We start from the raw sequence: 27,743 nt of genomic DNA, 5'->3' as shown, positions 1-27,743 counted from the left end.
ATAGAAATGCATTCTTTTTCGTTGATGAAGCATTACTAAATTGATGTAGGTCTCCAAGGATGCAAGTTTGCGGAGTCATTGGAAAATCAATATGTAGATATGACATGGCTTCATTTGTTGTTTTTGTCCACAAGTCCTTTATCCTTGGGCATTCCCACAAAAGATGAACCAAGGTTCCCTCAGCTGCCTGACATTTTATACATAAATTAGTATCTACAGCACCCATTTTAAACAATTGGGAAGGTGTATAATACAGCCTGTTCAAGATTTTAAATTGACTCAGCTTATTTTTGCTGCATCTAAAAGGTCGCCTGGCATTCTTCCAGATGTCATTCCATGATAAATCGTCCTCCTGAATGTTTAGATCATTGGTCCATTTCCTAATACACATATCGTTTGCATTTTTAGTATGATGTTCATTTAAGATTCTATATATTTTTTTAACTGTTTTCTTGGTTTCATCTTGATTGAAAAGTGCATCTTCCAATTGATGGGTGCCATAAGTCATGTTTTCAAAAGATACACAATTGGTTACTGCAAATTTTAAAGATATGTAATTTAAGAAGTTATTTTTGGAGACATTATATTGATCAACTAGAGTAGTAAATGTTTTAAAGGAACTCTCATGAATAATATCTTGAAGCTGAGTAATGCCTATGTCTTTCCAAGTAGCCCATTTTATAATCTTTTTATTGATTGTGAAATTAGAATTATACCAAAGAGGCTGATTCACAGATGTAGCTGATTTGATTCCAAGTATTTTTTGACATGACTTTAAAATATTAAAGGTGGCTTCAATAGGGCTTTGTTTTAATTCATGTGGTATTTTTTTTTATGTAATATAGGCTTTCCACTTCAATATCAAATTCCATTTTTTAGGTTTTTTTCTATTTTGACCCAGTCTTTATCTGCAGCGTGATGGAACAACTGGCTTGCTTGTTCACATCCAAAGGAGAGAAAGTAATGTTGGAAGTTTGGCAGCTGTAATCCTCCTTTGGATTGCAAGTTAGACAATCTTAGATAAGAACATCTAGCAGCTTTCCCACGCCATATAAAATTTGAGATTATTGTATGCAATTTAGGGCGTGGTGTGATCCTCATCAAAATCACAGGAATGATTAAACAGTGTCTGCTTAAACTAATGCCACCCAAACATTTATTATATATATATAATATTACATATTTTTATTGGCCATAACCTGTAAACATTTACAGGAGAGAGAGGGAAAAGTAAGTGAACCCAGGAATCTGGCTGAACTGCAGCCGTTTTGTAAAGAGGAAAGGTCCAAAATTATGAGCGTCTAATCTGTTGCTACAGGAAAGCCGTTATTGCTGCTTCAGTGTGTCAGAAGAAGTCATTTGTAGTTCTCACATGGGTTTAGCAGCTATTTGTTTACTTTTACAAACCTGGGTCCTTCGTGGCTAATACGATCTCTCTGCAGTCTGAAATCCCCAGAACCCCACAAAAACACGGCAAAGATGTACAAAAACAACCTGGAGCACAGAAACTACAAATTAAGTTAGCGGAAAAAGGCAAAAACACTGCTGTACCAAGAGAGGTTTTCCAAGAGTTTTCCCAATTTCCCCCCTCATTTTTAATACTAATATTTCCCCTATTTACCTCCATCCCCCCATCCCCCAAAAAAGTTTTCCCCATTGTTATTTATTTTGTCCCTATTTTTTGCGGAATGGTTTCCCAATTTTTCCCTTTTCCTTTTTTTTGATGTTTTTGCCCCATTTTTTCCCTTGTTTTCCTAATTTTTTCCAGCTTCATTGTTGCTAATTTGAATTACTAATGTTTTCTTTCCTCTTTCTTTCTTTATATAGGGCCTTTCACCGACATGACCCCATTTCCCCCACAGTTCTTGACATTATGATGAAGCCGATATTGTAAATGTGCAGATATTCCACTCGTTATTGTTCTGTTTTCTGGTTGTAGGTGAAAAATATTTTAGTACAGTGTATCGGAAAAGGTATCGTTCAGGTATCGATATCGAAAACCAAGTATCGTTAAAGTACCGGTGTTGAAGCTCTACCCACACCTCCCAACAATACATCCAGTCTGGATTCTCTTGACCGCCTTACTGTATATTTACTGTATAGAGTTTGACGCAGTGAACACACTGTAAACACCCCGTGACTGTTGGCGCAGTCCACCTTTTCACTGGAGTGGACAGAATAAGTGATGTAATAAACGGTAATCCCAGGAGGCGCCGGCTGTCTCCTTCCACAAAGATACAACGGCAGACGTGCAGGAGGACAAACCGGAATGAACTCATGGGCCGAGTTTTAAAAGCTGCTCAGAGACGCAGACTGGTCTTTATTAGAAAAGTAACCCCGGCATAGTTCCTCCAGCATTCCAACTACTGCATTTATACCCGTGCACAGTACGCCCTCTGCTGGGGAAGTGCTGCAATGACGGCAGGCAGGCGACAGTCCTTGAACTGTGATGGAAACACATGTAAATGAGCTTTTATTATGCAAATGTGTTTTTTGATGGAAACACAGTTATTACACCGGGAAAAGTAGCATTTGGTCTATTATGAAAATGTGCCGCGACCCTACTGAATATCTTGTATATCATGCAAATACTTTATTTTCTCCACAAATGAATGTTGAATACACGTTAAATAAACCTATTAGGCTGGAATTATCACCAAAACAACGATAATAATTTTTCAGATTCAGATGTTTCTTCACTTTTATAGAAGATAAATATTGAAAGAAATGTACTCGAGAAAAGGCCCACCTGTTGAGACCCACTGTGTTACTGAGTACTTGTGTATACTTAATAATGCACATACAGACTTTAAGTTTTTATACTGAGGGATGCCTATGACACAGAAACTACCCAGACACCAGCTTCTGTTTGACGTAAATTACTAAATAAAAGTGGCCACGCCTTAAAGTGCATATGACCGGTTTGAATGTTTTTGAGAATATGACTTATTTAGATCAATGACATCAGTTGTAAGTAATAATTATCATTTTATTCCAGTGAAGCAGCAAATGTTAGTGAAGAAATGTTGGTCTTCACGTCCTGTCAGTGTCCAATAAGGAAGTGAAGCTCTAAACATCACAAACATGGTTAAACTGAAGAAAACTGAGTACAATCTTTAACAAAATCTTGAATATAATTGTGTTATATTTTAACTTTAAAAAGCATTAATGATCATTAAATTAACTGTACCAAAAAGTAAAGGATAATGTATAGAACGCTGGTCATTATGGGGAAAATAAGCACTGACAGGACGAACCGCCTTGAAGGTTCTTATTTTCCCGATAATGTCCGGCGTTCTATACATTCTCCTGCTTATTATACTGAACACACACAACATAAACTTCATACGCTTTAATGAAGCCACAAGGCTCCCTGGAATACCAGATGTTCTGCTGGTTGAGGGCCTCCTGTGGCTTTCTCAGAGGGTGTAGGTAACGGAGCGGCATCCGGTGGGCAATGGGAAAGATACTTTTTAAAACTTGCAACTGGGGAATTTGGGTTGGTTGGCTGAGCAGAAATGCACCCGCGATACATCTGTTGCATCAGATCCCTGGGGTCTTTGTGGTTTTTACTTCCTGCATTGTGGGATAATGGGATGTATTCTTTTCCATTTTCATCTCGTTTTAATTGGAAAGACTCCTGTGTTTGGTCTCGGTTACCCCCCCCTTCCTCTACGTGCAGGGTGTAACTGGACATCAAACCATGCTGATGGCTGTGCTTGTAGAGAGACCCTGAATCCTTGATCTTCTTTAAATCAGCGCTGGAGATGGGCGGATGATCGTGTCTTTGATACTCTTGTGATGTGCCTTTAAAGGGATATTTCAGGATTTTTGACATAGGGCCTCATTTCCTCGTTATCCAGAGTGTTGCTGATTTCTGGAGAGATTTTTTTTGTAATTCATGCCGTTCTTATATTTGAACAGTTGTGTGGTGCTAGGCTAGTGCAAAGCTAGCGCATTTCTATGGTATCAGCTAGCCTGCATTAAAAACAGTGTGACCCGCTCCACAGAGCACCTGAGGCAAATCACTTATAACACCAGACTAACCACATGTCTGTATTCTGCAATTGCGGTTACCTACACTAACACAAGTACTATTGCATTAAATAAATCACAACCTCAGGCTCTTAAAGGCGGCCTGACGTCAGGGAGGGGCGTCTCTCCTCCCGCTGACGACAGAAGCCCGACACGCACCCTCTGCTTATACTTCCCGTATCTATTGAGAGAGTTCAAAGTTTTCTTTATTTTATACTACAGTCACTTTGACTTCCTTCAAGCTTTCATCAATCAACAAATCTACCCAAACACGGGCCTCCGTATAACTTATACAGACTCGGCTAATCTCGTTCGTGTAGCGTATTTTTAACTGTAGTTGCGTTCCGCCTCTATAAATGTGAAATTCGAACTTACGACTCAGATAAAAACACAGTTTCTCCGCAGTACAAGTTAAGGTTTTTCTCTACACCCACGAGATATACCATGTAGCAAGAATACTCACTCTGTTCCCAGTCGTGGCCCTCTCAGGTTTGAAGAAAACAGAAGTTTTTACTGAATATTGGCCTTAACTATGCGTCCTCGTGTGGGAGAATGGCATACAAGGTCAATATTCCTAAAGATACTAAGCCAGAAGTGGACTCGACCTAAAATTAGAAGACTCGAGGACAGGTACTGCGTTTTGTGGATTTTAATAAAAGATTACAAAGCAATACAAACACGCAGACAGTACAACCTTATCCCGAGGTGCCAAAAAGCCCCTCTCGTTCAACGAAAAACATCTCCTTATATACGTTTACATTATCCCCTCCTCCTTATTCCAGAGTCATGGTCACGAGTCTGGAGTGAGACACAAGTTCAATTGTTGTCTATACAGTTTAAGTTCTGTGAGAGGAGGCCCCCCGTCTTATTGCTTGCCCTCTTCCATTCAATTATTGGTCATGGTCCATTTCTACGTGACCCCATGTTCACTATGTAGGGTACAATGTGTTTCATACATATCACATACATGGCCCACGGCCAAATATTGAATGGAACATTGTTACAGCAGGGAGCTGAACTCTCGGACTGGTTAGTCAAAGTTTCCACACTTTTCAACACACAAAGGCCTGGTTACATGTATTCAATTATAATACTTTTATGTCGTTAAGTCCAAAACGACTCATTATTTCATAAACCTTTTCACATAACATATTATGACAACATATTTAGCTGCTTAAAATATGCACAGCTCATTTTATAACATACTGACTTGGTCATTATGTACTACATCTGTGCCGATAGAGTAATATTTGGAATATAACTGACCTTGCATCTAGGGATGTCACGGTATGAAAATTTTACCTCACGGTTACTGTGACCAATATTATCACGGTTTTCGGTATTATCGCGGTATTTTTTTAAAATGTGTGTTAATATGTTCAGAAAGCATTGATAGTCCTACACAAACTGAAATCGTTTCAAAAAGTTTAACAGTGCTTTTTACATAAAAAAATACAGACAAAGCCTTTTCACATCAAAGTAAAGGAACTATAAGGATGTGTTGTTGATGTTTCGAGGGTGTTACATGTACTATTTATAAGTGTCAGAAACGAAGATAAACTTTTTCCTGCACGCTCCGCAAACTGAGCTCTGAGGCTGATAGATCCTGCGCGCTGTCGTGTCGGACATGACTCCAGCCTCGAGAAAGTTTTGTTTGGGTTGCAAACAACAAAGTGCGCACGCGCGGAAATTGCAGCAGATGAGACGGTGGCTGGTGAGGCTCACCGTGCCGACACCGCGGGTGCGGTTATTCACCAAGATAATAATAAAAACACAAAACAAGACGGTCATTTTCACCTTAAAAATTATTACCGGGGTTTACCGCTACACCGGTTACCGTGACATCCCTACATGCATCACATGATCGCATTTTGAGGGACTATTTTCTAGCAGATCACTCCACCGCCGGATAGCTTATACAACCACCAAGCTGATGCTGCTCAAATATAAGGTATTTTAAATGCAAAATGGTTAAAATTACTGGAAACAGACATTTATATGGTTAGTCTGGTGTTATAAGTGATTTGCCTCAGGTGCTCTGTGGAGCGGGTCAGACTGTTTTTAATGCAGGCTAGCTGATACCATAGAAATGCGCTAGCCTTGCACTAGCCTAGCACCACGAAACTCTTCAAATATAAGAACTGCATAAATTACAAAAAAATATCTCCAGAAATCAGCAACACTCTGGATAACGAGGAAATGAGGCCCTATGTCAAAAATCCTGAAACATCCCTTTAAGAGCGATGTGTAAACATTGTTGCTGGAATTGAATAGCGGGTTTCTGAGGATGTTGAAATGGCTGTCAGGGCCGATATGCAGAGCAGAGTAGACATCTCCAGCGCTGTTTCGCACGGATGGGAAAATGTGCTTAATAATGTGTTCAACCCATCTGCATCTTCCACGACAGACGTGTTTTGAGTCTCTTTTACCCAATCTCAGAAGACTTTCAGAGCCCAAACTGTATTATTTTTGGTACTTTTCTCGTGTCGGTTTTCCTCAGTTTCATTCATCTCATTAGCTGTTAGAAGTTTCTGTCTCTGGTGTTTCCTTTTATGTTTTGGAGACGGCGAATTGGTAAATTGGGCCTCCCCGTAAATATTCAAATTGACTTCAAAGTTTCCGTTAGGACAAGTGACCGGACTAATGCGGAGTGATATGAAAGACCTGTATTACAAGCACGAACTTTCAGACGTCCTCTATCAGAAAATAACGACGACAATCCCATTCAAGTCAATAAAGCGTTCTACTTGCATTGTGAAGAGTTGTATAATAAATGTAATTAAAAAGCCTTAAATTGGATTCAAACTGGCATTAAAACTGAAATCCTCTTGGAAAATAATGACTTTGACTCCTGCAAATGTTTGTTAAAAATGGAAGAAAATTGGTCTAAAACACATTCAGCATTTTTTCCCCAAAAAACATTCCCGTTGTGCGTAATTTACTTCAGGGGGGACAAGGCCTCGTGGAAGGCCTCGTGGAAGGCCCAGGGCACGCTGGTGGGACTATGCAGTGCTTCATTTGTAAATTGTATTTTCAGGAACACTTTTGGTCTGATGTGATGGATTCGAGGAACAGGCCAAAACATTTGCTGGAACACTCTCATTAAACACCATTATATCAGATACATTTTTTCCCCGATCCTTTACCCTAGGACTATGTCTCTGAGCTGGCCTGGTGTTGCCTCATGGTCCCCCCAGAACAGCTGGAGGAGGTGTGTGTGGATCGGGAAGTCATGGGCATCTGAGACTGCTGCCCCCGGATAAAGCGGAAGAAGTGCTCACAGATTTTGTTGATTTGTGGCGTTAGAAACATAGAGTTTGGGCATTGGAATGGCATTAAAAAGCATTGACTTCCTGTTCCCTGTCTAAACCATGAATAAGGAGTGACATCCAATTGAAACATGGGGTGAGCTCAGAAGGAATTTGCGCTTGGCGTTGAAGGGAAGGTCACAGTCACAGTGTGTTTATCCGTAGAGATTGCTTTTGAGTTGATAAAGTATAATAACAGTGCTCTGGTGTCCGCAGGTCCGGACACAGGGCACAGCTTCAACATGATGTCCATGCCAAGTAAGTACGTACACACCCGCCCCAAATGTTGGACCGCTGCTGCATGTGAATTTATTTGAGTAATTCCAAAAATATATGTTTGATTGCTGTTTTTGTCATCAGTTAGGATGCCATTTTTGGTTTAGATGTATCATTAAATAGACTGTACACCATTCCTGTAAGCTGAAATACATGTCTCCCTTCGAGCATGTTTAGGTCTTTACAATTACCCACATTACTTAGTTTAACATGACTTGGTTTGAAATAAAAAGAAAGCATAGCTATCGATTAGTTTGGACCAAAGTTTCCACCTTTGGAGTGTCACAGCACTTCAAACCCTACTGCAAGGTCAGTGTCAGTGGAGGCCAAAGTTTAAGCTGCCCCAGACATTAGCAAGACTTAGACAACACCTGTGGCCTATTTCAGAATAAATAAACCAACAAACCTCAGTCAACGTGATCTCTCCAAGACTTGACGTGTTGAGTGTGTTCAGGTTAGTGTGTGTTAGCCCGTACAGGCTGCTTTTAGGTCTGTGACCCCGGTGTTTGCAGTGGTGGACTCTGACAGTGTGGCCAAGGTGACGGAGTGGCAGCAGACGTACTACGCCTCGGACTCAGGCATACAGTCCGCAGCCACCACAGTCCGGGACGACGAGAGCGCAGCGGGCTACAGCGGCAGCAAGAAGGGCTCCAGCAGTACCTCAGGGGTGTGTGCTGGCCCCGGTGATGTTCCCGGTGGAGAGGCTGACAAGGGCACCGCGACAGACAATCTAACAGGTCAGTCACGTCAGTGACACTAACAGAAGCGATGTAGTATAAGTTTGATTGTTAGAGGATAACAAATCACTATTTATCACACTGGGTCAGGCTGCGCAGTCGTATTATCTCTGTCATAGCCTTGACGGATTTTGTGGTTAATTTCAACGTTTTTTGGCCAAAACAAAACGTTTGATAAATGTAAGGTAGAGGAGAGTGAGCAGCTAGGTTAGCTACTGTTAATAACATATGAGCTTTACATTTCTTTTGAAAATGGTTAAGGCACTATTCATGATTTTCAGGCGTACATAAAACGATCCTGCATTTAAGCATATTTGTCTGGATTAGTAAAGTCAAACATAAAAGTTTCAGTTGGGGGGGCCCAGGTGTGAGCGACTCCACCGCAGCTGTTTCCATAAACAGTTGAGCTGGTTGAGCTAGCTAGCTAGCTTCAGGTTAAACAGTGAAAAAGTGAAATAACTCCTGCCCACGAGTGCCGCATATCGGTGTTTACTTCCACAGAAAAGTGCTGGTTTTGTCCTGTTGTGTTGTGATTCTGTGCTGATGTTGTTTGGTTGAGCCTGACAGATCCTCACAGTGGGGAGGGAATGGTTCACTCTGACGGGCCTTCAGACAGTGTAAGACCAGCACATATAATAGTCCCTGTAGTTTCACATATTTAGCCGGTTTAGTAAATGAAAATAACATTTAGAAAATGTCATTATTAATACTCGGCTCCGAGTTGTTTAATCCTTACTTAGTTGCCAAGTTACGGAATTGGAAGAAATCATATTTTCGAGTCTGGGATGTGTTTTTGTCTTATTTGAAGGGTCTGACACATTGGAGTCCAAATCTTATTTTATGTATGATGTATATTCTGCTGTTTTGTTTAGTCTGTACTGTTTTGGTTGTAAAAAAAAAAAAATCTGACTCTGACAGAGCCTTTAACCCATCCAGGTGAGAGAGAGCACTCTGCAGAGGGGCTTTATCCACCTAGGCCTGATATATAAACTGTAACGGGTCACCAGGGGCTGAGCTGGGCCAGGAGAAAATTGCTCAAACGCCTTCATGATATGGGAATTTAGTACTGGTTTGAAGTTATTGAGGCCAGGTGGAACGGGCTTCTGGATACTGGGATCTTCAAAGACAGTTTGAAAACTGTTATAAATGCTTGAGTTCATAGACCTTTTGAAGCCAGCACCGACAGCCCCAGCATCAAACCCCAGCCATAACACCCGACAAACGAACCTCTGCTGAACAAAAGCGACTCTTCATCAGATTATATTTCTAATGCTCTTTTATAATGATTCTATTTGTCTTAAAGTGAGTTTGTATCCTCTTGATCCAACACACTGTGCTCTCAGATCCTCAGTGCGCGCTCACCCGGGCGCAGAGGGTGAGGGCGGCCATGTTTCCAGAGACGCTGGCGCAGGGAGAGGGTGCGCTGCCCGCCCAGTCCGACATGAGCCAGAGCCACGTGCAGCGGCTGGCCGAACCCTCGCAGCTCCTCAAAAACGCCATCGTGCACCTCATCAACTACCAGGACGACGCCGAGCTGGCCACCAGGGCCGTGCCCGAGCTCACCAAGCTGCTGTCCGACGACGATCCGGTGAGCACACGCAACTACACCGCAGGTTTAAGCTAAGGCGTGTAGGATTTGTTAAACATTTATGACCTGAAATGGAAAGGACAATTGATGAAGATGGACTGCTCTCTTAGCATCTAGTTTCTTGTTAAAACACAGTTTAACCCCCACCTTAACCTAGTGCATTTCCTCCAAATCTAAATGTTTGCAGCCTATAGGCCAGTGTAATGCCTCATTTGAAAGCCAAGACCTACATAACGTGCTGCCGGTGAGAGTGTCCCCTAATGCTGACATGTGTGCGGCTGCAGGTGGTGGTGAACAAGGCGGCGCTGATCGTGAACCAGCTGACCCGTAAGGAGGCCAGCCGGCGTGTGCTGGTGCAGTCTCCGGTCCTGATGGAGGCGCTGGTGCGCGCCATGACCGCGGCCGTGGACACGGAGACGGCCCGGTGCGCCTGCAGCGTGCTCCACAGCCTGTCCCATCAGAAGGAGGGCCTGGAGGTCATCTTCAAGTCAGGGGGCATCCCGGCACTGGTGCACATGCTCAGGCGAGTCCAAATAATGAGTATCATTGTGTCACTTTATCATATATACCGTCATTGTAACACTTTATCATATATACCATCATTGTAACACTTTATCATATATACCATCATTGTAACACTTTATCATATATACCATCATTGTAACACTTTATCATATATACCATCATTGTAACACTTTATCATATATACCATCATTGTAACACTTTATCATATATACCATCATTGTAACACTTTATCATATATACCATCATTGTAACACTTTATCATATATACCATCATTGTAACACTTTATCATATATACCATCATTGTAGCACTTTATCATATATACCATCATTGTAACACTTTATCATATATACCATCATTGTAACACTTTATCATATATATCATCATTGTAACACTTTATCATATATACCATCATTGTAACACTTTATCATATATACCATCATTGTGTCACTTTATCATATATACCATCATTGTAGCACTTTATCATATATACCATCATTGTAACACTTTATCATATATACCATCATTGTAACACTTTATCATATATACCATCATTGTAACACTTTATCATATATACCATCATTGTGTCACTTTATCATATATACCATCATTGTGTCACTTTATCATATATACCATCATTGTAACACTTTATCATATATACCATCATTGTAACACTTTATCATATATACCATCATTGTAACACTTTATCATATATACCATCATTGTAGCACTTTATCATATATACCATCATTGTAACACTTTATCATATATACCATCATTGTAACACTTTATCATATATATCATCATTGTAACACTTTATCATATATACCATCATTGTAACACTTTATCATATATACCATCATTGTGTCACTTTATCATATATACCATCATTGTAACACTTTATCATATATACCATCATTGTGTCACTTTATCATATATACCATCATTGTAGCACTTTATCATATATACCATCATTGTAACACTTTATCATATATACCATCATTGTAACACTTTATCATATATACCATCATTGTAACACTTTATCATATATACCATCATTGTAACACTTTATCATATATACCATCATTGTAACACTTTATCATATATACCATCATTGTGTCACTTTATCATATATACCATCATTGTGTCACTTTATCATATATACCATCATTGTAGGCTGTTTATCATGGGAAATGAGTGTATCAGAGTGTAAAAATAAAATAAAAGACTTAACCCTCCGCCGCTCCTGCCGTTTCCCAATATCCAAATATGGTCATTTCCTTTGTGGGAGACAGCAGCGGCTAAAGACGGGACCAACTTCATGTGCAGATCTTCACTTTCTTTCACAAAGACTCACTGCACTCATGTGCAGTGAACCTAAAGTACCCACTTTAGGCTCACCCCACATGTTTTTACCAGTTTTACCCTTTTGCCCCACAAATGTTACTATTCGTGGGGTAAAGTGTCCCCACAAATAGTAACAATCCTTGAGACAAAGTGACTAAACTTTAGGGCCTTTTTATCCAAATGAGGTTTTCATACTACTCTTTAAAGGAACAGGCCCCTGTTTTTCCACACTGTGATCTGTTCTTACGTGAGCTTAGACGAGTTCATACGTACCTGTCTGGTCTTTGTGCCTATACATACATTGGCAGAGGCCAAATGTTAACATCTTTGGTCGTTTTGCATGACTGAGGGCACGCACAAAGACCAGACAGGTACGCATCAACTCGTCTAAGCTCAGGTAAGAACATATCACAGAACATATCACAGACTATCTATCACTTTCAGGGCTACCGGGTACCGTTTAGTATATTACTACGAGGCGCAGCTCTCAGCTGAGGAGAGAAGAAGCAACAAACTGGAGAATTCTTTAGTGGAAATACAATAATCCACATAGAGCTGACTTTATTACAGACTGCGCTCTCTAAATCAGAGTCTGTGCTGGATTTTAGTGCTGCAGCGTCTGCAGCATTTACAACATACAGGCTAACATTGCTAACTCGCGGCTAGCGCAGTTTTGGCCATTCTGACGCCGTTTTATGTCCAGGGGTTTATACATCTGAAAAACTAAACCAACCAACTAACCAGCGACTAAAAAGTCCTCAGAAAATCCAGATGAAAGACATACAGCATGTTTATATTGAGCGAAAATGAGCTGCAGCAGAACAATGAAAACGCTGTAGCTTCTCGCTAAGTTGCTACAAACACACGAGAAAATGTACACGGAGCTGAAGTAAAGAAGAAAAGAGACCATTTAAGAAACATCTGTGTTAAATACAAATACTGTATCGTTCAGTTATCGGTATCGAAAAGCAAGCATCATTAAAGTACCTGTATTGAATAAAATATAACGGTCCCCAGCCCCTCACTTTACGCTCTAGGACTTGACAAGATTTTGAAGTCTTTTTCAGGGGGATTTTCCTTCATATTTTCTCTCCATTTTATTTTGCAGTATTATACATTTTAATTGAATTATTTTGAGTTTATATTCAAAAATGTTTCGACGTCCAATTAATGAACAGCCCTGATAAAAACTCCCGTGTGCCTTCGTAGGGCTCTCTGGGCCTTACTGACTTTGAAAGTAGTTTGCGAGTGAGAAAGTGTGGGCACCCAGGCTTTCAAGTGTCGCACGCCTTTCCTTTCCCACTTTAAACAGCCGAGCGAGGAGTGAGAGGGACACGGTGCACCTTCACACAAACGGGACGAACAGATGAAAGAAGGAAGCTCATTAGCACTTTTCGGCGGCGACATTTTCGCTGCATGTCTTAGCGCTCACAGGCCGAGATGATAATTAAACACAGTTAAAGAAAACGAGTGTGGTTTCCTCTTAATAGTTTACGATAGTGAACCGTGAGACCAAGGCCTCCACACACCAGTGACACAAACGTGAAGAACCAGACCCTGAGTGTGTGTAGACTGATGTGGTGTTTCCTGTGGGGCAGCTCTCCGGTGGAGTCCGTGCTGTTCTACGCCATCACCACTCTGCACAACCTGCTCCTGCACCAGGACGGATCCAAGATGGCGGTGCGGCTGGCCGACGGGCTCCAGAGGATGGTCCCTCTGCTGAAGAAGAACAACCCCAAGTTCCTGGCCATCACCACGGACTGCTTACAGCTGCTGTCCTACGGCAACCAGGAGAGCAAGGTGAGTGTGGGGGGAGGGGGGCTGTTGCTGATGTTGACTGAATGTGCTCTGACCAGATCCCATATTTACTGAGGCAGTAAGAATAAGAGTGTAAGAGTGAGACCAGGATGTGTCCCCAATATACAGCTGAAGACTCCTCCTTCTTTTATGGAACATTTTAAGCTTTGACGGAACATTTTGAATGCCGTTCATCATTCTGAAAAACAGTTCCAACAGGATGACCGCTCACATCGGAGCTGAGGGAGCATTAACTTGGATAAATCCAAAAGACAAAGAGAGGAGAGAGAGGAGAGAGACACTGTGTGTAAAAGCTCTGGTTTGTATTTGTAACAGTGAAACATGAGCCTTAATATTGATGAGCAGATGATATTCTGCATAAATCGACCTCCTTTGAGACTTTTACGCACGAGTTTGAACATAATATTGTTGCGAAATTCGTGTTCAATGACTGAGTTCAGATCAGGTTTAGTTTAGCTCCATTTATCCAGTAATCTATTTCCAAAAATAATAAATAGGAAAGAAAAAAAAGTGCAGGGATTAATCCATCAGAATGAGAGAAATGATCCTTTGGGAAACCACTGGGTTCAGTCCTTCTCCTTCAATCCGCTCATCTGACTTATCACAGTAAGTAAAGCCGGAGGATTTTCTTGGCTTAATTTAAATAATGAATATTATGAAAAGAGGAAAGGTAAGAAAAGTAAAGGACTTGTAGATTGGCGTAGATTTAAACTAGTCACAATGATTTCATGCCACTCACGAGACGCCTGCTGCCACATCCTGGTTTCTAATGAAATCAAATTAGATGAGTGGAAACAAACAAATTGTGTGAAACATTCTGTGCAAACTGTAATGGTGCTGAACTAAAATGTAATTCGATTTTTTTTTTGCTAAATATTCAACCATCCAGTGAAGTCTGTGTAAAGTGTGTTTGGAACAAGATGGCGCCGACTGCTCTGGGTTTATGAATGTTATGTTAGTCGTTGAACATGCGTATTTAGTTTTTAGGTTCTTTCAGAAAGACACTAAAACAAACAAAGCTTGTTCAAATACCTTCAGCGTTTTGACGGACAAGGAAGTATTTCCGTCTTCATCAGAGGCGTCTCTTTTTGGGTGTTGTTCTTCCCAGGCGTGGCCACACTGACAAAAGCAATAAACCTGTCAGTGTGACCGCACCCTCCGCCGAGTGGTGGTTAGTGGAGAAGTGCGTCCCATGTGTCCCAATAAGAGACGCCTCTGAGGAAACGTGTAAGGTATTTGAACAGCTTTGTTTGTTTTTACCAGGTGTCTTTCAAAAAGAACCTAAAAACTACATTTGTCATCAAGAGACATTATGAATGTAATAAAAGAAAGAGTTGAACATGCTTTTTTTATATATGAATATGCTTTTTTTTAATATATATATAAAGCTCTTAATATTTCTTGTTCAGCTCATCATCCTGGCTAACGGAGGTCCAGAGGGCCTGGTATTTATCATGAGGAACTACAACTACGAGAAGCTGCTCTGGACCACCAGCCGAGTGCTCAAAGTGCTGTCAGTCTGCTCCAGCAACAAGCCGGCCATCGTGGAGGCAGGTACGTGAGCCGGCCTTCACTCAGCATTAGTCTCAGGCAGTGAAACCCAAAACTACATCTGCCTCAGACTCTGAGGGGCTCCACTCTCCTCAGACCTGACTCTAATCTCTGCAGAGCAGATCATGTGGCTTGCTTTCTGCTGAATACATGTAGCCAGTGGCGGCTGGTGATGTAACCTCTAGGTGGGGCTATTGCACACTCTGTTAGGCCTACGTGTTTTACTATGCGATATACAGTGCCTCTCGAAAGTATTCATACACCTTGAGCTTTTGCACATTTTGTCATGTTTACAACCCTAAACATAAAGATTTTATTTTGATTTTTTTACTGAACGTTCACACACAAGTAACAGACAACTGTGAAGTGAAAACAAAATGATACATGATTCTGTTATTTTTTTTAAAATAGAAAAGTGAAAAGTGGGGCTTGCATAAGTATTCATACAGCATTTTCTGAGTGCATTAAATTGCCTTTAAAACATTTCTAATGACTCCAGAATGTTCACACCTTGGCCTAACCATTAAATAGAGGCCACCTGTGTGTAATCTACTCTCAGAATAATTACAGCTGTTCTTTTAGGCCCTCAGAGCTGTGGTCGGAGTGTATTGGTCACTAAACAACATCATGAAGGTCAAGGAGCACCAGAGAGGTCAGGGATAAAGCTGTGGAGAAGTTTAAAGCAGCGTTAAGTTACACAAAGATTTCCCAAGATTTAAACATCTCCCGGGGCACTGTTCAATCCATCATTCAGAAATGGAAAGAGTAAAGCACCACTGCAAACTTACCAAGACACGGTCGCCCATCTAAAATATTAGATCAAACAAGGAGGGGAGCATCATGCTGTGGGGCTGCTTTTCCTCAGTGGGGACTGGGGAGATTGTAAGAATAGTTGTGAAGATGGATGGAGCCAATACAGAGACATTTTGGAGGAAAACCTGCTGGAGTCACAAGAGAACTGAGGCTGAGGCGGAGATTCACCTTCAGCAGGACAATGACCCTAAACACAAAGATAAATCTACAATGGAATGGTTCAATAAAAACATATTAATGTGTTAGAATGGCCCAGTCAAAGTCCTGACCTAAATCCTATTGAAAATCTGTGGAAAGGTCTGAAAACTGCTGTTCACAAACGCTCTCCTTCTAATGTGACAGAGTTTGAGTTGTTTTGTAAAGAGGAATGGGCTAAAATGTCAGTCTCTACATGTGCAAATCTTGTAGAGTCAAACCCCAAAAGACTTGCTGCTGTTATTACAGCAAAAGGGGGTTCCACAAAGTATTCATGCATGCTGTATGAATACTTATGCACGCCTCCCTTTTCGGTTCTCTGTTTTTTGAAAAATAACAGAATCATGTATCATTTTGCTTTCACTTCACAGCTGTTTGTTACTTGTGTGTGAACGTTCAGTAAAAAAATCAAATAAAATCTTTATGTTTAGGGTTGTAAACATGACAAAAAGTGCAAAAGTTCAAGGTGTATGAATACTTTCGAGAGGCACTGTACTTAATGCCTTTACTGCTTGTCAGGCTAAAAAGCAAATAATCACAGAACTAAAGTTACAGACTCTCATTCAGACTCAGAGCATCAGACATGTACAGACACAACTAGGCATCAGGGTTTCAGGATTTATAAACTGTGATCCAACTAATACATATCGTCTGCAGACTAACAATGCAGGAGTCTTAATGTCCTGCTAAAGTTAGCAACAGCAGCACACAGACAGATGAAATGGACAATGGACTCACCACAGTAGCATTGTTTTAGCACGTCTGTTCAGCCTCATTAAAACTCCACAAACTCCACGGTAGCTTCTACACTTCATCTTCTGTCGCCAGCAAAAAGTACAAAAAACAAACAGTCCTCAAAAAAGAAAAGAATATCTGTATAATCCCCTGGTCTTAGCGAGTTTCTCCAGTGTTCTTTATGGCAAAATCGTGACCAGATGCATAAAAAACTACTCATGTCCTCCAATAAATAAACACTTCAGAGTGTCCTTTTATTGTAGACAGCCAAGGCACCTGTGCAGTCTTCATAATGAAAAATGGGAGCCAAAAAAGTGAGAACAAAAGTGTTCAGTCTACTGAACAAGTACTTTTAAAAACAAGTCATTTTGAAACCTACTGGGAGACCTCGTGTGCCTGGACAGGCCAGACTCAGTCGAAGGCGTTTCATATTTATCTCCAGAAGCTTCTTCTTGCTCTTGTATACTAATTTCTTAATTGTATGATTTTTGACTACAATAACGAGAAGAAGCTTGTGAAGATCGAAGTGAAATGTCCTCAACTTAATATACCCAGTCCAGTTGATGTTTTTATTTTGTTGGATCCTTCCTGGACAATTCACAAACACTTAAGCTCTTTGTTACTTTCCACCACTGAACTGGTGCTGCCGTCCATGTTTAGTTTGTGTTGTGTGATTGCGACACATTAGGTAGAATGATCCGCACATAATCCTCCTTTCCCCTGTGCAGTTGTGTGTGCGGTGACATGTTGCCCTGTTTGCAGGAGGGATGCAGGCTCTGGGCCACCACCTGACTGGATCCAGCCACAGACTCATCCAGAACTGTCTGTGGACGCTACGCAACCTCTCGGACGCAGCCACTAAACAGGTGCGTAAAGCTGTCATAAAGAGGCAGGAAGGACTTTATTTATACAGCGCTTTCATAGACACAAAGCACTTTACAATGTGTGGGTCATGCACATGAAGAGGAGCAAGGTGGTTCAACAGTCCAGAAATACGGACAATGCTAACCAGGAAGCTAACGTTAGCTCCATGCTACATATTCTAACGTTAGCAACAAGTGCCGTTTTTAACTTCTACTGAACCATTTGCAGTGAAATAAACATTTGTGTGTGATAAATGTGATCATGATCCGCCAGGAATCAGATAAAAAGTGTGAAAAGTTGTGATTGCCATGAGTGGTTTTCTTCCCCCTCAGCGAGGCCACGCCCCCTTGTATGACGCGTTGCCGTCTGTATCTATGTTGCCTAATGAGCTGGATCGGCCGTCACAGAGTCCAGATCAATGAGAATCTTTGGGATGTGCTGGAGAAGGCTTTGCACTGTGGTCACGCGGAGAGTGCGCCATAGCGGATCTTGGTGAAAAATGGACGACACTGGATCTTTGCACGTCACTGAGGCTTACTGAAACCACGCCACAGCAAAAAGCTCGAGGGAAGAAGCATTGTGACGAGATGTGCCACATTTAATGGAGCGACAGCACCTCCCAGAGGAGACAAGGTCAAAATAGCGTCTGGCTGGTGCAGTTTGTTCTTCATAATGGCTTATGCCTGAAGTCCTCCAGGACCGACAGCCCGGCTCTGTTTAAAACTTTCTTTTCTTTTGCAGTAGCGTCACCAGTCTGTGATGACCTTCCACGGTCCAAATAAAGATTGTATCAGGACTAAACCGAGTCTAGAAATGGTTTAAAACTGACCTAAATTGGACTAGATTCCGTTAGGTTTGAGAACCTCTGAAGTACAGTGAAAGTTGTGTATGTATTTGCTGTGTCATTACCATGAGGACCATGTTATTAATCTAAAGTCTGTGCCGTCCTGACGGTGAGTGTGTAGTTGACGCTGTGCTCTCCCCGTGATCAGGAAGGCCTGGACGGGCTGCTGCAGATCCTGGTGAAGCAGCTGGGCTCAGACGACGTCAACATGCTGACGTGTGCGACAGGCATCCTGTCCAACCTCACCTGCAACAACGCACGCAACAAGGTGAGCTCCACAGAGGGGGGAAGCTTGATCCTGTGGGGGGAACTCGGCACCGTCAAACTACGAAATAAGAAAAACTAGCTTTTTCAAATTTTGTTCCATTTCAGCTTCATAGTTCAATTTAGCAACTTTTTAGCATCATCTGCAATTATTTGTATGTTTCAAAAAGTTGATTTTGATTCCATTGCGCCCTCTGCGGGTGTAGTCTGGAACTGCCTGACATGACAACTACAGTGTGTGCTGGAGGTCTTTTCTACGCACATACTTACACTATACCTGGAACGACATTAGTTTTGTCCTCCTTTAGTGTATTGTAAACTCAGACATTTGTGTGGAAAACACTGCTTCTAATTCTAAAGCATTTGTATCAGTTTCATGAACTTGCAGACGAGTTTTCGAGCATGGTTTAAAAGCAGACGTTTTTGGCATGAACTAGTTTGTCATAAACGGAAAAGGACTGTCATGTCGCAGGTCGCAGCGCTGGTCCAACAAGACCAAATCAGTGATATGCGATTCGTGAGATTTGTGAGAATCAAGAGTCATGATTCACCTCCTGCATGAACTCCTCCGCTCAGTTAGTGCTGTTTTATATGTTAGACCCAGTGTCTTGTTTTCCTGTGTCTCCAACATTAAGAGTGATACCAGACTTAAGGGTAAAAGAGGTTGAATATTTCTGTACAGTGTTTCTGTGAGTTAGTGCACTCTGTGTGAGGCTTAATGTGAGTGAGTGAGCGATTAGTATGAACTGGGGAAACAAATCACTGCAATTCACACCAAAGCACTGATATGAGTCAAATTATCAAACTTCTAACTCCCGGTTAAGTTAGCCTCTCGCTAAAGTCTAAATAAATCAGGGTGATCAACTCCATTAGCGCAGGGAAAAAGAGATAAATATCATTTAAATGCCAAGAAGGTGGATTACATGAAATACTTCATCTGGTTCCATATGCTAAAATAGCACCAGATTACCATCATCCACTATGGTTCAATGAATTATGTGAAGGCCACTCCTTTTGTTCTTCATGAGGTTAGCCCATACATGATAACATTTTTCACTGGTTTAAACCAGGGGTTCCCAAACTGTGATACAGGAAAGACATTTTGGAGATTTTTTTTTTTTTTTTATGACAATCTGATCAATATTGACTCGTTAAAAGTCAATATCGACTTTTAACGAGTCAGTTAAGGAAGACTCGTAAACGCACTTATACAGGCGAGAGAGTCATGGATGAGCTTGTTCTGGACCTAAATGTGTCCACTCCTGCAATTTCTTCATCATCTGTCATACAGAGGGAGGAGCCTGTGTGACGGTGACTTCCATTTAGAGTTTTCCTCTGATTCTGACCCGAGGAACGAGGGCAGAAGAAGAAGTATCTGTCCCCTTCGGACACATTTAAATGTACGAGCTGACGTGCGGTGGCACATGCAAAGATGATAATGTCCTGCGTAAGCATTTTCTCCGCTTTAGCAAAAGCTTGAACCAGCACACTTGTGTAAATACCGGTGGTTTGACAGTATGACTGAGGGGGCGGGGCCAGAGCGCGTCCTGGTCCACTGGGACAAAGCAAAACTCTCAGCTTTACCCATTCACACTAACAGCCTGCTTTTCAAAATAATCAAAAACTGGCATTTTCATAAAAAATCTTTGTATTTACACATTCTTAATAGCCTTAATCACCTAGACGAGCAAAAAAATATTGAATATGAAAAACCTGGAAACTTTGAAGAATGGGATGTCTTTATGTTGTTTATGTCCAACCAGCAGCTTAAGGCAAACAACACAATTAGAAATATCTATTTGAAACTTGTGAATATTTCTGCAATGAAATCCTGATATTGGATGAATGTTTTTTTTTATTCTCTCCTTTAATGTGATGTTTCTGTGCGTCCTCCAGACCCTGGTGGCTCAGTTCGGAGGCGTGGAGGCGCTCATCCACGCGGTGCTGCGGGCGGGGCAGAAGGAGGACGTGGCGGAGCCGGCGGTGTGCGCTCTGCGTCACCTGACCTCCCGGCACGCCGACGCCGAGCTGGCCCAGAACGCCGTCCGACTGCACTACGGCGTCCCCACCATGGTCAAGCTGCTCAGCCAGCCGCACTACTGGCCCGTGGTCAAGGTGAGGCGCTCCCGGTGACTGTAGTGGGTGTGCAGGTGACGTCACGGTGTGTTCAGGGGCAACACACTGAACATGGGAGGTTCCAATGCAATAACCTCCACCCACAGCCCACAATTCCGGGATTTCAAAGGATTTCTTTGAGAGAATGCTTCTCTGGGCAACTGATCTACCTGAGAGGGGACGTAAACTGGCCTGCGTACTCGCCTGGTTCAGCCCTGTGGTTATTTCCTGTGGGATTCCTGGTTTATAGCAATCGTCCACAGGCCTCCAGAATAACATTAGAACAAAACTGCCAACATCCCGGGGCCTGTAAGAGTGGACAAAAGTCATCTGAATCCGTGTATTGACGATGGAGCCGATAGTATTTTCAAAACTGGGTACAATTAAATCTCCATTGGTGTGTCACAGGCCAAAAATAAGACTTAAGTGTTTTGAAACATGTACGCCCTGCTATTTTGTAGCAGCCAGTACTAACCGGAGCCGCTTCGGTTGCTGACGGACATGTTAGCTGCTGCGCTAGCTCACTGCTTCATAAATTCCTGGCTCCTACATGTTTACTTACATTTATATCTTTTTTTTAACCCAATGACTACAATGTAGCATGGCTAAAGGATGCTAATGTCCTAGGCCAATCCAGGGTTCTGTGGAGCTGCAGCATCCCCTGGTGGTTAGTGTGCGCATTGCAGACAAAATTATCAAACAGGAAATAAGCCAATGGCTCCGTGCTTAACATTATTTTGGGCAACATGACCCATTATTGGTGACCGAGGTCCAACAGTCGATAAAAATGTTCTTTACCTCATTTTATTTGGTCGTATAATGCATTATATGTTTAAAAATGTTTAATGTTCAAACCCCATGAGCCCTTCATAGACATGTATCGGTAGATCTCCAGGTAATAACGCTGAGATACCACTGCTCAGGTTGACCAGCATCACCATACGTTCATCTATGGGGCCTATAACCCTGGAAGATACGTAACTAAACTGCTTCTGTGATTTGTTCTGTATAAACCACTGTAAAAACACACAATAATTCTCATGCTTCTGTTTCTCACCCGAGGCGACCGTGGGCCTCATCAGAAACCTGGCTCTGTGCCCGGCCAACCAGGCCCCGCTCAGAGAGGCCGGAGCCATCCCCCGACTGGTCAACCTGCTCCTGAAGGCCCACCAGGACATCCAGAGGAACGACTCCACCGCTCAGCAGACCTACCAGGTACAAACAGGACAGTTCCAAGCACTCTCTCACAGCTGCCGCACAACAACTTTAATCAATGTTATCGACGAAAACGCCTAAAACAGTCCTGTAATACAGAGTTAGACAGTATAAAGCAAATGTAAATATACGTGTTTACAACAAGAACATCTATAAATGTAGCCAATTAGAATGACAAAAAGTCTGTTACTGTTTAATTACAAATAAAAATGCTTAACGTTTATTTTCTTGCTAGAGTTGGCATAAGCTCAGTCAGTATTTGGAGAAAAGACATTACATTTGTATTTCAATGGATAAAATTGAGCGGTATTTCCAGTCATAGTATGGCCGCCACAATTGCCATTTGTTCCAATGTGTTACTATGGCGACGTCCTATCTAGAGTTTTACTAAAAAGATCTTTGTTTTGCTTTATTTTAGGATTTGGTATATTATAGTGAAGTCGAACAAAGTCACATTTGTCTTTGGAGTGATTTTCTGCTAAAGTTTGAATACTGTCACCAGGACGGTGTGCGTATGGAGGAAATAGTGGAGGGCTGCACGGGGGCGCTCCACATACTGGCTCGGGACCCCATTAACAGAGGAGAGATCGCCAGCATGCAGACCATCCCTCTGTTTGTGCAGGTACACTCACACTCCCATGAGCCTGACTCCGCTGTGCTTTGCTCCACAAACAGAGCACATGTAACTGCAGCTGAAGTTATCTGCAGTTCATGGTTTCACCACTAGGCCGAGCTGTTGTATTGTAAACACCTTTCAGAAGTTGCTTTCAGATGCATTTTCCCTTTTGTAGCATTCATATCAGACTGAGACCCCCCCAGTCCTATACCGTGCCCCCCACAAATGTATCAAGCTTTTATTTCAAACAAATACACTGAAATATTTTTTTTCTGCACCTGTACTTCTTTGTCAATCATATTTGATGATTTTTAACCATTTAGCTAACTCAAATAAAATCACGTATGACCTGACCCTCTGTCCAGACAAAGCTGTGGCTCATCTAGCCCTTCAATCCGACCCTCAAAACATGACCAAGCCCAATATGCATTGTCTAATAAAGAAAGATAATGCAGAACTGCTGCTATTTTGTTGCTCTTTTAAAGCAGAACTATGTAACTTGTTTACCTTAATAATAAAGTATAACTTAACTTAATAAATCCCTCTGGAGGTAATAGAAGTGTTGATGGGATGATTGGGGGTTCTTTCATCTCCCCCTGGTGTCTCTGGGCAGAAAACTACACTTGCAGCTTTCCCTGCTCCGACCCGGAGCACCAACACACACTAAAGCAATCACGAAGAAGAAGCTAACAGGCTAACAGGCAAAGCTAGCTGCGGGCTCGTGCCACTTAAACAGTATTTACAGCCAATTAATGTACAATATCCCTCTGTGAGAATAAGTACTACGCTGACAGAAAAGACAAAGGGACAGACAATTAATGAGTAAAAAAACGTAACGCTCCGACACCTGCAATGGCGCTTATGTCCTCTAGGGGCAAGTGTTACTTAGTTCTGCTTTAATGTGTTTAGGAGATTACAGTCTATCTGAGAATTGTAATGGTTTGAAACAACAAAATTTGCAATTGGTCTGGCCCTTGTGGAAAGTTCCAAAATCCAAAGTGGCCCTCACATCAAGACCTTTGGCCATATCTGCTCTAGACCCATCCTGCAATCCCCGGCCTTCCCCCCAGGTTGGGAACCTCAGGTGAAGAGGATAGCAGCGGCTACCACAGAGTCCTAAAACATCCTGATCAAATGCCTGCACACTCCAAAAAACCTCAGTCTTCTCACTTTAGCCATTCTTGTGTGGGATCCCAGGTTCACCCAGGTTCTTCAAACTGTCCATCGGAGCTTCTTCACCTTAGCTCTTCCCTACATTTGCTCATTCAGGAGAAACAAAAGGGCGTCCCATCTTCGTTTTGTAGCAAGATAGTTTCACTTACTGTCTGCTGGTAAACTCCAATAAACACACAATAGAGTCATGTTGGTGTAGGCTTAGTCGTCCTTTAAATGATCAAACATGGTTGACTGGACCGGGTTGACCGAGTTGAGGTCGTTTCATTTCGATCTTCAAAAGCTTCTTCTCACTCTTGTACTCTGAAGACTGTTTAAACACACAAGGCCTATTTCAGGTGGGGTTATGGGTTATGTACTTGTGTGCAGCTGCTGTACTCCTACGTGGAGAATGTGAAGCGGGTATCGGCGGGCGTGCTGTGCGAGCTGGCTCTGGACAAACAGTCGGCAGAACTCATCGACGCAGAGGGCGCCTCGGCACCGCTCATGGAGCTGCTGCACTCCCCCAACGAAGGCATAGGTACCGCCCTCTCGAAGGCACCAGCGGTGGCTCAGGAGGTCGCTCTAATCCATACTTGTGTGTGTTGGCAGCCACCTACGCCGCCGCCGTGCTGTTCCGCATCTCCGAGGACAAGAGTTCTGACTACAGGAAGAGAGTGTCTGTGGAGCTGACCCACTCTCTCTTCAAGCACGACCCCGTGGCTTGGGACATGGTAAGACGGGGACATCGAAACATCCGTGCCAGGCTATGGTTGGCATTACTATGAATGAAATTTCTGTCAGTGGCAGTCAAAGAGTTAACACTTGAGGACATCATATTATAGAGGTGACATGCTTACACGGGCTGGGTTTGTTGGGGCATGGACCCATAGTGGTGGGTTTGTTGGGTCATGGAACCATAGTGGTGGGTCTGTTGAGGCATGGAACCATAGAGGTGGGTTTGTTGGGCCATGGAACCATAGGGGTGGTGGGTTGAGCCATGGAACCATAGGGGTGGGTGTGTTGGGGCATGGAACCATAGGGGTGGGTTTGTTGGGCCATGGAACCATAGGGGTGGTGGGTTGAGCCATGGACCCATAGTGGTGGGTTGGTTGGGGCATGGAACCATAGGGGTGGGTTGGTTGGGCCATGGAACCATAGGGGTGGATTGGTTGGGGCATGGAACCATAGGGGTGGGTTTGTTGGGCCATGGAACCATAGGGGTGGTGGGTTGAGCCATGGACCCATAGTGGTGGGTTGGTTGGGGCATGGAACCATAGGGGTGGGTTGGTTGGGCCATGGAACCATAGGGGTGGATTGGTTGGGGCATGGAACCATAGGGGTGGGTTTGTTGGGCCATGGACCCATAGAGGTGGGTTGGTTGGGCCATGGAACCATAGAGGTGGGTTTGTTGGGCCATGGAACCATAGTGGTGGGTTTGTTGGGCCATGGAACCATAGAGGTGGGTTGATTGGACCATGGACCAATGATTTTCTTGTCTTTTCTGTGTTGTGTGACCAGGCCCACACTGTGGTTCCTCTGGAGCCCTCGTACCTTGCTGAAGGTAAGACCTGCATAATCAAAATGAACTGAACTGAACTGAACTGATGCATAAATTCAGCTGTAGAGCATTTGTTGCTTTTCTCAGAATATGTAACAGTTGTTTTCTGCGTCTCAGAGGTGGCCGTCCCGTACCCGGCATATGGCTACACTGATCTGCCCCTGGACAATCTACCCCTGGACCCTCACCTCCAAGAGCCATACCTGCCGGACCTGAACTTTGACCCCTGCCAGGCCTACACCCAGCCACTTTAACAGAGTACCACGCTTATTATTTCATTGTGGACGTGTTTACACTGAAGTTGTCAAGACTATAACTTCATATGAACAATCCATGCTAACTGCACTCACGTTCAGAAACATTCATTCACAAACACCAGACCCACATGTGACAAATAAGTCTGACCTTATTTTTAGTCTCCTGTCTGCGTCTGAGCGTGTTTTGTGTGTTTCAGGATGTCTGCACAGACAGGCCAAACTGAGCGGAGGCTTTCTGTGGCTCTTCCTGGACAGAGCGGTGCACCAGTCAGAAAGAGAGAGGGGGGGTCCGCTGCACCCGAGTATCCTGTTCGTCTGTTCCCCTGTGTCTGTGACTGTGATGAGACTAACCCCCCTCCCCCCCCACGTGGATCGGCATATCGCAGCTCTGTGTGGACAGTGCGATTGTTCTGAACACCCGTCTCAACGTGTGGCAACATGATCAGTGTGGCATGTTTCTCGCTCATGTTACAGTGTGATTTCCTTCAGGCGTCTCGAAGACACGGACCTGAGTTGGAGAGTTTGGAATCCCGACCCCGATTCAAAAAGAGTTTTCATACTGTGAAATATTTATAAATCTTTATTGTAAAAAAGAAAAAAAAAAAGGGAAAGAAAAGAAGCACTGTTGTACATGTGTCCCCCAAAGCTGTTCAACACAAACCATATTATCTGTTGTACAAGTGGCAGAAAAGGTTGTATCTCTTGGAAAGTTAGACTAGGCGAGTGAAGAGAACAAACAGCATCAGAGGAAATGGCAGGAAGAGCATGAAAGTTTGCACAGTAAAGCCATTGTCTGTCCAGGAACTGACCTCCATGCCAACAGTACAACACTTCAGTTCCTTCTCTGTTCTCCCCAAACCCTCTCCATGGATGAAAACTGCACTCTTGGATCTCCGCTGGATCCGCCCATCAGCCACCTCCTCTGCAGCAGAAACAGCAGTGCACACGGAGGATGGGCTGGAAGAGCCATGTGTCAATGAAGAGAGAATTGATTCTTGGTCTAAGTGTGCAGATGGTGAATAGGTGTCATCATAAAAGTCATATTGAAAACGTGTATATTGAGCATATTGGAAATAAATCATTTGTTTGTATTTTTGAATCATAAAGAGGTGCATCGTGAACAACATATCGTTCTTGAATGACATGCAGGGCAAAGCTTACACACGTCATTTAAACGCATTAAAGTGATGGTCTGGAAGATTGGGAGGGCCTGTGGAAAGCAGAGAGTTATTTAATATTACATATATGAAATTGGTCAATTGTACATACATTTGCAAAACATTTAAACTAAGGCTATCGAATACTTCCTACGGAATTCAGATAAAGGCAATACAAGTGTTTTCATCCGGAAAACTGAGACTGCACCATGTGACAAATAACACATAACGTCAAACAAGAATATATTATAGTAAATATTAACATTACGAGAGATATGTACAATGAAAACAAAATAAACCGGACCATTACGATCATTATCTTCATACGGAACAAATGTTAGGAGCATTACTTAATCCTCTGTCTTTAATCCATCTACACGTTGGACCCAAACCCCGCTCCCTGATCTTCTTTCTTAAACATGGCATTTGCCAATGTTCACCCCAACATGTTGTAAGTACCAACAGTAAAGAGGTTCAGCTAAAAGGCAAAAACAACACACTGCTTTTCAGTCAAAAGCTTAAACAAACGCTAAAAAAAAAAGCTATATAGCGAACAATGGTTCATGAATCACCCAATGTCAGGGTCATTACTCAGATCAGAAGGTGGTGTGTTTCAGGGTCACTTTATGTCCTCAGCCACATTGATGCTCATTTTTAGGCTTCACAAGGGACACAAAGAACAGAATGAAAGTGCCAACAAAAGAACATACCTGCGATGGAAGGCAGCAATGCTCATCACTATACCCCCAACACACAGAGCATTTTAATAGA

At 42.6% G+C, this 27,743-nt stretch overlaps 1 protein-coding gene across 1 annotated transcript; it reads left to right on the top strand.

Moving 5' to 3' along the window:
* Positions 1-7,474: 7,474 nt before the first annotated feature.
* On the top strand, positions 7,475-26,930 carry LOC306969638 (junction plakoglobin-like). Its single transcript, XM_079565324.1, has 16 exons — positions 7,475-7,601; positions 8,132-8,356; positions 9,700-9,944; positions 10,229-10,467; positions 13,414-13,615; positions 15,043-15,187; positions 17,690-17,793; positions 18,784-18,903; positions 20,796-21,014; positions 22,077-22,229; positions 22,732-22,851; positions 24,388-24,538; positions 24,610-24,731; positions 25,519-25,561; positions 25,676-25,816; positions 26,013-26,930. Exons 1-15 carry the CDS (start codon positions 7,586-7,588, stop codon positions 25,810-25,812), a joined length of 2,241 nt encoding a protein of 746 aa, XP_079421450.1. The 5' UTR covers positions 7,475-7,585; the 3' UTR covers positions 25,813-25,816; positions 26,013-26,930.
* Positions 26,931-27,743: the final 813 nt, after the last annotated feature.

This window comes from Gobius niger (assembly GCF_951799975.1).
Source record: "Gobius niger genome assembly, chromosome: 10".
NCBI classification, from domain to species: domain Eukaryota; kingdom Metazoa; phylum Chordata; class Actinopteri; order Gobiiformes; family Gobiidae; genus Gobius; species Gobius niger.
Note: the sequence above shows the minus strand (reverse complement) of the source record. Positions and strands in the feature narration are given on the sequence as shown.

Excerpts from the sequence above, each read along its gene's own strand:
- LOC306969638 (XM_079565324.1), top strand. Across the intron at positions 21,015-22,076 it reads ACTACTGGCCCGTGGTCAAG|GCGACCGTGGGCCTCATCAG; the intron begins GTGAGGCGCTCC and ends TTCTCACCCGAG. Across the intron at positions 24,732-25,518 it reads ACCCCGTGGCTTGGGACATG|GCCCACACTGTGGTTCCTCT; the intron begins GTAAGACGGGGA and ends TTGTGTGACCAG.